The 9,262-nt window shown below is 31.3% G+C and overlaps 1 protein-coding gene across 1 annotated transcript in view; it reads right to left on the bottom strand.

Annotated features, from left to right (window-relative positions):
* Window positions 1-1,001: 1,001 nt before the first annotated feature.
* Window positions 1,002-9,262, bottom strand: part of LOC107439896 (gamma-butyrobetaine dioxygenase) — a 21,393-nt gene continuing 13,132 nt past the window's right edge. Inside the window, exons 7-10 of the mRNA XM_043040240.2 lie at window positions 8,433-8,608; window positions 6,722-6,858; window positions 2,551-2,682; window positions 1,002-1,254 (exon numbers count right to left, since the gene is read on the bottom strand). Coding sequence (XP_042896174.1) covers window positions 1,176-1,254; window positions 2,551-2,682; window positions 6,722-6,858; window positions 8,433-8,608 — 524 coding nt within the window. The 3' untranslated portion in view covers window positions 1,002-1,175. The remainder of the gene's footprint in view (window positions 1,255-2,550; window positions 2,683-6,721; window positions 6,859-8,432; window positions 8,609-9,262) is intronic.

Here is a 9,262-nt window from a genome sequence, read left to right as displayed (position 1 = left end):
GAAAAACAGGAAAAATCGCACCCCCACTGCCTTAACAGGCATACAATTAAAAAAAAATTTAAAATTTACTGTTCTGTGTCAGTGTCTAATCAGTGAAATTTACCATCTTGCTTCCGTAAATCGTAACAAACACTTTCGTTGACGTTAAAAAAAAATTTCTTGTAGTGTAGAAGTAATAATAATGGTATCCGCAATGGAAACTAAAAACTAGTTTTTTTTTTAAGTCTAATTATATTTTAGAATTGGTAGGACTTTCATTTATCAATTTAAATTGTATTCAAATTACATAAAACAAAATAAACATGTTAAATCGTACTCTTTTTATCACTTTGCATACAAAAAGAAAATTTTGTGACACATTCGAAAGTTATGCAAATCGATTAATTTTTCTAACTTATAATTGTCTCAATTTCTGAATTTATAATTGTCTCAATCAATAAATTTTTTTTGGGTTTAAATTATTTTAAATCAAGTTTATGAAATTAAAAGTAGTTTTCATGTCAATCGAGAAGGAATTACCTCAGTAAGAGAAAATGTTCCTGCTAGTGTTAGTAAAGGTAATGCATTTGTATCTTGACAAATTTCAACAAAAAATAATTTTGTCTACCACTACATATAAATAATTTAAACAAGCGAACAAAACAACAGACAAATTATTTCATTCTTAAGTTAAGAAAATTTTTTAGAACTATTCCATTTATTTTAAAATTTACGATTTAGTCTACTTCTGGAAAAAAATTTTATTAAAAAAAATACAGATGTAGTAAAATTTGGTAACAATATTACAAAATAAATAGTAATGCATAACAACAAGTAAATATACTGATTTTTTTAATTAAATGTTTCTCGTTTGTGTTTAAAAATGGGAACATTTTTCTAGTATAAACTATTAGAATATGCATTTTATTAGTTCTTTTATTTGTAGAAATTTCTTGTCGAAGTATTATGTAATAATAAATTATATTGTACTGTGAGAATTATGCAAATAAAATGTTCAGTGATAAAAGAAAAAATTTTAATTAAAATAATACAATACATAAAAACTTTAAAAAAACAATGGAATTCTTTTTACAATATTTACATAAGTCTTAATACAATAGAATAAAACTTCATTACGTTACTCAGAAGGGACAAAAACGGTTTTATTAAAATAAACCTTTTTTAATTCAGTTGCTTCATTTATCAGAATTCTTCATGAAAGATTTGTATTGGACAAAAACTTCATCAATATCTCCATAGCATCCTTCCAAATGTCTGCAAATTTAAAAATATTAACTATTAATAAAATTTAAAACAATAAAGTTCAACTTTACCCATGAATTAAATATTACATTCTTTAGGATTCTGCTGATGACTTTTAAGTCTTAGGTCAACGGAAAAATTTAGGTAACATTTTAAATAAAAAAAAAAGTACATTTGACAAATATGTGCAATTACCACCATTAATTCATACTTTTAACATCCTTGTCAAAAATGATTAAGAAAAACTAGACAAATTGAAGGTCACAGAATAGTGTTTAAACGAAGTAGAGATGAAAGTGATAAATCTGTCAGAATACTATTGAGAAAGGCGGAATGAAAACCATTAAAATCAGTTTGATTGCCTGCTGAAACAGGGACTAAAATAATGTCAGTAGCATTAAAGTCCTTTGGGGGTATTGCCTAGTGTGCTCATCCCAGTTTTCTTGACTTTACAACCTGCACGTGCAGAAGTTCTGATTGGGTGGTCGGCCGAACGCATGCTTGGCACTCATTTTATTCTCCCATTGAAGGGGTGACACCTTGCCTGATTTGAGGATCGAACCCCGGATTTGTGGCACTAGAACGCGAAGCACTACCACTCAGCCCCCGGGCTTCTGCTGAAACATGATTTTCTTTTTAATAATCCACTCTCAACTCCTTTCAGTTTCTGCAGCCAATTAAATAAGTCTTGATGTTTTTATTCCCAACTTCCTCAGAAGTAAGAAGCTAAATTATCAACTTAAATATTAATTTCATGCAATTCTTGTGTGTATAGTTCGCTGCCAGGTTTAATGCCCCCCTTAAAAAACGTGCTTTTTTTAGTTTTTCAAAAGAGAAAAAGCCTCAATTTGTTTTAAAAAATTACATTTTTTAAAAAAAAAATTCCCTGAAACGTTATCAAAACCTGGTAAAATGCATAAATATTATCTCTTTTTGCAATTACGAGTTTCTAAATTGTGAATTCTAACGGCAATTTTTTACGCTAATTGTATTTTTTGTTTATTCATTAAAAAGCTTTCTTTTACACAATTTGTGAATGGCAAATATTAAATATTAATGTTATCAAAATTTGAAAGTAGGCTGTGGCTAAATGAGCCACAATTGCAAAATGGCGATTTTAGAACTATTTCAGACTCAGGCTTTCGTTTACCGTATGACAATAAAGATCATCGTTGATCGTTTCTCAGAGCGTGGCACTAATCCTCTGAAACATCATTATACGTAACCGTAATCGTCACGGTTTTTCTGGAAATAAGTCAGATGTGTTTTTACTCTACAAATTCTGAATCGTTAACAAATTTTACTTACCGAGAAACCTTCCTTGGATCAAAACTGGTTCGACCGTGCAAGATCCTTCGATTGTTGAAAGCCACTAAATCCCCAGGAACTAAATTAAACATATATTCTGACTCTGGTTCTCTCATTTTCTGTCCGAAAAGTCTGCAAATAAAAGCCTTATCAACATTTTATCAAATTCAAAGATCAGTAATTATTAAGTTAACTCGCAGTGCTGCCAACTAGGAAATTCTAACTCGCCAAAATATTTAATGATAGTAGAATAACAAGTTTAAGCCTATGCTTTGTGGGAAAATTTCTTCTATAGGTAGCAAAGCAAAATTTTATTGAAAATCATTTTCACACCATGACATATGAATGATTTAAAAACTCATATAAATATCCATGGTGAGGATTTATAACAGTGGCAAAATTAACCGTAATTCTAAGAGTTATAGCTTTTGGTTGTGTACTACTCTATTAAATATTTTTGCTAAAAGCGCAATAGTTGGCAGCCCTGTAAGTTAATAGTATGCCAATGTTTTCCTATTTACTCTAGCATTTAATAACAATATGTACAGCAAGCATATCAAGTATTTTATATGCATCTTTGGATTAAGGGTCCTACGGATCTTGAAAGTTGTAATTGAGTTTAACTAAATTCATGTTAATGCTAGTAGATCATACCTATTTGTATCCCGAATAAGAAAAACAACTACAAAATAAACATGTTAAATCGTACNAAATTTTCTCTTTTTTTTGAAAAAAAATATAAAAATGAATATATTAAAAATAATATATTAATTTTAATAAATATATTAAAAAATATATTAATTTTAATAAATATATTAATTTTATTAAAATGAATTTATGAAAAAAATATATTAATTTTAATAAATTTTAATTAATGGCTGTAACGGATTCTCCAGGTTCCGTTTTCTCATACTGCTCCAAATTTTTTCTTTTTTTTGAAAAAAAATATAAAAATGAATATATTAAAAATAATATATTAATTTTAATAAATATATTAAAAAATATATTAATTTTAATAAATATATTAATTTTATTAAAATGAATTTATGAAAAAAATATATTAATTTTAATAAATTTTAATTAATGGCTGTAACGAATTCTCCAGGTTCCGTTTTCTCATACTGCTCCAAATTTTTTCTTTTTTTTGAAAAAAAATATAAAAATGAATATATTAAAAATAATATATTAATTTTAATAAATATATTAAAAAATATATTAATTTTAATAAATATATTAATTTTATTAAAATGAATTTATGAAAAAAATATATTAATTTTAATAAATTTTAATTAATGGCTGTAACGAATTCTCCAGGTTCCGTTTTCTCATACTGCTCCAAATTTTTTCTTTTTTTTGAAAAAAAATATAAAAATGAATATATTAAAAATAATATATTAATTTTAATAAATATATTAAAACCTATATTAATTTTAATAAATATATTAATTTTATTAAAATGAATTTATGAAAAAAATATATTAATTTTAATAAATTTTAATTAATGGCTGTAACGGATTCTCCAGGTTCCGTTTTCTCATACTGCTCCAAATTTTTTCTTTTTTTTGAAAAAAAATATAAAAATGAATATATTAAAAATAATATATTAATTTTAATAAATATATTAAAACCTATATTAATTTTAATAAATATATTAATTTTATTAAAATGAATTTATGAAAAAAATATATTAATTTTAATAAATTTTAATTAATGGCTGTAACGAATTCTCCAGGTTCCGTTTTCTCATACTGCTCCAAATTTTTTCTTTTTTTTGAAAAAAATATAAAAATGAAATCGCTATCCTATCAATTTTTTTTCATTGCCAAGGTGCAGACACTCTCGGCAGAGTTATCAATTGTTATCTTTTTGAACAAAAGTCAGTTGTAATAGACTTTATTTAACCCATTGACTTACTAACACTTTTCAGAAAAGGCAACACGATAGCAACTGTGATCTCCGTTAGTGCATTCTAAATCTCGATTTGTTTGTTGCTTAAAAAATAGTAGCAGTTAAAAATTGGTGAACACTTAGAAGCAAATAGTTTCACATTAAGCTGCGATCCGGTTGTGTAAGTCAATGGATTAGTATTAAATCTACTGGAATGTATTAGGGGGACCGGAAAGTAATGTCGTTTCGGCGCATTAAATATTTGTTAGTCTTAAAACCCAATTCATTTTTTGAAGTTATACTTCTTATGCGACTTCCAACTAGGTTGCGTTAAACGTTTAACGCTACATTTTTATTGGCCGGGAAATCACGTGGTAGGATCCAGTTTTCCCTCATTCATTTCCATATTGTTTTGGTTCTCACTAGCATAAAAATAACAAAAGTCATAAAAGTATTGTTTTTCCATAAATATTTTTTTAGTTTGTTTTGATACGCATATAATTTAATACGGTAGTATTTTTTATTTTAAAATTTAGTGGATAACAATTGTAAAAAATGAGTGAAAGCAATCCCACGGACAATGCGACTGATTTAAGGTTATGTCATTGTGAATATCAATTGACTGTTAGGTTTTCTCTTCTGAAATTACATTATGACGCATTCACATACATTATTAATACAAATACATTTTCCAGGGCGAGACGATGGGGCAATCACAAGCACTTCCACTGGTTCAAGAGGTCCACGAGGGAAAAATGCACAATATTACCGTGATTACAGAGTGGAACGGAAGCGAGCGGAGCAGGAAAAAGAGTCGTTGAATAGAACTAGTGATCCTTCTACGACTGCTGATTCTTCTACAATTAACGTCGCAGGTTGCGAAGTTTAACTTCTTCCGCTTCGGAGGGACTCCACGCACTATTTTTTTGATCCATTTTCGATCCGGTATTGACGATGGTGAATAAATTATTGATTTTTCATTTTATTTTGTAACCGTCGTAGAACAGTCGACCCACTTTCGGGTTTACGACTACTAATGTTCAACTCCGTAGCCTTGTAATTTTGAACTAATCCAGAAGACGAGGAAACTCTTGAATCAATACCCCAGAGGTATGATTTGTAATGGGAACATCGATGACTTTGTGACTCGACAGATTTAGCGTGCATCAGTCACTATTTACTGCAAGGGGATTCTTCGGCCCTATGGAACTGAACTCGAGTTCTCCCGAACGCGAGTCCAACACTGTACCAATCAGGCTAGGTCTGTTCTGTGGAATTCTAGCCGCTGTGGAGGATAAAGCGCTTGCCTCCCAATGAGGAGACCCAGGTTTGATTCTCAGTGATGGCTGCTTGATACTGATTCCGGATGACCCTGACCACAAAGCTGATATAATGGATTATGTTTTAGAATCTANTGAGGCAACCACAAGCACTTCCACTGGTTCAAGAGGTCCACGAGGGAAAAATGCACAATATTACCGTGATTACAGAGCACGGAAGCGTGCGGAGCAGGAAAAAGAGTCGTTGAATAGAACTTGTGATCCTTCTACGACTGCTGATTCTTCTACAATTAACGTCGCAGGTTGCGAAGTTTAACTTCCTCCGCGCGGAGGGAGTTTAACTTCTTCCGCACTATTTTTTTTATCCATTTTCGATCCGATATTGATGATGATTAAATTATTGATTTTTTATTTTATTTTGTAACCGTCGTAGAACAGTCGACCCACTTTCGGGTTTACGACTACTAATGTTCAACTCCGTAGCCTTGTAATTTTGAACTATTCCAGAAGACGTGAAAACTCCTGAATCGATACCCCAGAGGTATGATTTGTAATGAGAACATCGATGACTTTGTGACTCGACAGATTTAGCTTGCATCAGTCACCATTTACTACACGGTGAGTCTTCGGTCGGCGGGGTTCGAACCCACGACCTCTTGTACGTGGGCCTAGTGCCCTACCGACCAGGCTATCCCGGCCATTCACTATTAATAAGAAATAAAATCTTAATAACAAATATGAAAGGCACCGAAAGGACATTACTTTCCGGTCCAGCTTATACAGTCCACGAAAGTACACGCCTCATTTTACAATATTGCAACATTTCTTTTATAAAAGAAAGTGATAAGGTATTTAATCTTTAACTCGATGGTAATGTTTTACCTTAAAAAGACACAGCATACAAGGCGAAAAAGAGCATGTGCATACATTTTAAATGAAAGGAACGCATGCGACAGAACTAAGCGGTACAGAGCTGTCGATGACTGTGCTGATGAGCTACTTACTGATATGCTCCATAAAAAGCTTGAACTGTGTCTTTAGGTCCTTTCAGAGGAGACATGGTTCTTGTATTGTAGTGAACTTCTTGGATGTCACCACTCTTGTTGGCATGCAAAACATATTGATTGTTGCAGTATTCCATCTAATAATAAATTTGAAATAAATTTAAACCAGGAAAAATTTCAAATTCAAATCATAAATTGAAATAAATACAAAAACAGTGTCTAAATTTCCCCGATGGTACTAACAGTAATGTATTTCTTTATTGTTTATCCATTTTCTATGGCGCTAATAATTATTACATGAACGAGATTTGCTCTCTTGACGTTTTCTTTTTATTCAATCTTGTGGTTTATTAAATCAATTTTAATGGACAATATTTTTTATTTTTACGCATTTACAGAACGTATTATTTATGCTCGAAAATTAGAAATCATGAAATAAAAAAGAACCTTTTAATAACTTTTGACCTACAAGTTCCTAGCGTTTTAAGATGTAATCTTAATGGTTCGAGAGCCTAACTTTAGATATGAGAATTAGTGCAGACGATATTTAAAGTTATTAAAACAGACACAAAAGTATTTTTTTTCTAGAAACAAATATTTTTAATTTTTAATTTAATTAATTAAATTTTAAAGCTTAATAATTAATTTAATAATTAATTAAAATTAATAAATTTTTAATTCTGAAATGAAAATTAAAGCTAAAAGATTTTCAATTGGCTGATTACAAAACTTATATAAATTTTAAGGAGCATACGAACCATGTATATTTATGTATATATGAAGAGCTTGGGATAATAAAGTGACAAGCCTAATTTTTACAAACTTGGACATTTTTGTATGAAACAGTTCGCTAGGGTTGTTTCCAGAAAGGTATTTTTCAAGTTTCCAGAGTTTTACTAGATGGCAGCACAATAAAAATTAATTGCCTGCGTAAAAATCGCAGTTTTTTCCTACGTTATGAATGGTTGATTGAATGTAAGCAATAAAAAGCTTCCTGAAAACGGAAGGAATTTCGAAAAGTTTTCATGTATCTCTCCGCTTATGTTATGCTTACGAGGCGATTCGTTAACAAGATTAATATTCTAGGCAGGTAGCTAAGTAGGTATTTTATCTACGTCGCACTAGAGCTGCACAATGGGCTACCGGCGACGGTCTGGGAAACATCCCTGAGGATGATCCGAAGACATGCCATCACAATTTTGATCCTCTGAAGAGGAGATGGCTCTTCCGCTTTGGTAGCCGACGACCAGTCCGCGAAGTCGAGCACTTTACGGTAGAACAGTTTAACGAGGACCGAAACCGCGCATCCTCCGTCCTTACGCAGCTTGATCGAAAAGGTCACCCACCCGCTTACTGATCCCAGCCAGTGATGCTTGACTTCAGTGACAGTCTTCCCAATTCATTTGTTGTCTCGTTTAAAGTTAGATTAAAAGAAAGTGTTATGTTGCAAGCTCTACAAGTATAACAGTATTGGATGGTGCGTTTCTTCAAGCTTAGGCGTAAAAATAAGTCGGAAATAGTAACCCGAAAGTCGAATTTTAACCCCTAGCACCATCTGCGCTTAACTTTATACGGTCAACCATCCATTAAAAACAGACTCAACCATCAACCAACAGGTCAACCATCCTGAACAATATGGCTCTTCATCGTATTGTTTCAAGCTCTTCACAAACAAATTATTTTTTCTAAATTTATTTTGGATTAGACTTACGTTGTGGCTGTGTATTTTAAACTCAACCAAAGTAGAAGTGAGGACATGGAAAGAAGAAGGATGTTCTTTTCTCAACCATTTAGCAATATGAAAGCCATCAACAAAAAATGATTGTCCTCCAATGCTTTCCCCTTCAATTGCAGGATTGGCTTTCATACAAAGCAAAGCTTGTAGTCCTGAAACACAAGAAAATATAGGTTGAAAACTATTTATACTTTTAATTAAGAATGCAATAAACAAGTGACGTAATTTAGAATGCAATAAATAAAGAAATAGAATGATTTTTACTTAGATTTATATTAATATATGCAGGGCCGGATTTACGTATAAGCTAAATAAGCTGTAGCTTGGGGCCCCGAAATGGCAAGGGCCCCCAGATCCAACTTTTTCCTTCTTTTTTTAAAGTTTTATTCGGAGCTGGAGCCCTCTGAAGCCTAAAATAAATTTTTTTTCTTTTTTACATTGGCGAACGCTCTTCAAAATCTAATAGAAGTGTTTACAAATATAAAATAATTGTTCTCTTCACTTTTTCAACTAAAAGAGCAATAAAAAGGCCCTTTGAATGATGAAAATATCCTGTAGCTTTTGTAGCTACCAGTGATGGGAATAGTCCATGGATCCTAAAAAGCGGTACTCCATGGAGTAGTCAAATAGCCGCCTCAATTTACACTGTGGGAAATGTTTTCAGCTTCTTTAAATTGCTGTGGGCTCTTTTGTCCACAGAAACACCCTTTTGTCTGATTTCTGGGCAAAAAATTTCTAGGGCTGTGGGAGAATCTTGTTTAGGGTCACTCTGTTTCGAGATTTCCGTTGTGTCTCATTGTCGTTAA

The sequence above is a fragment of the Parasteatoda tepidariorum genome, chromosome 9, assembly GCF_043381705.1.
Source record: "Parasteatoda tepidariorum isolate YZ-2023 chromosome 9, CAS_Ptep_4.0, whole genome shotgun sequence".
In the NCBI taxonomy this organism is placed as follows: Eukaryota; Metazoa; Arthropoda; class Arachnida; order Araneae; family Theridiidae; genus Parasteatoda; species Parasteatoda tepidariorum.
Note: the sequence above shows the minus strand (reverse complement) of the source record. Positions and strands in the feature narration are given on the sequence as shown.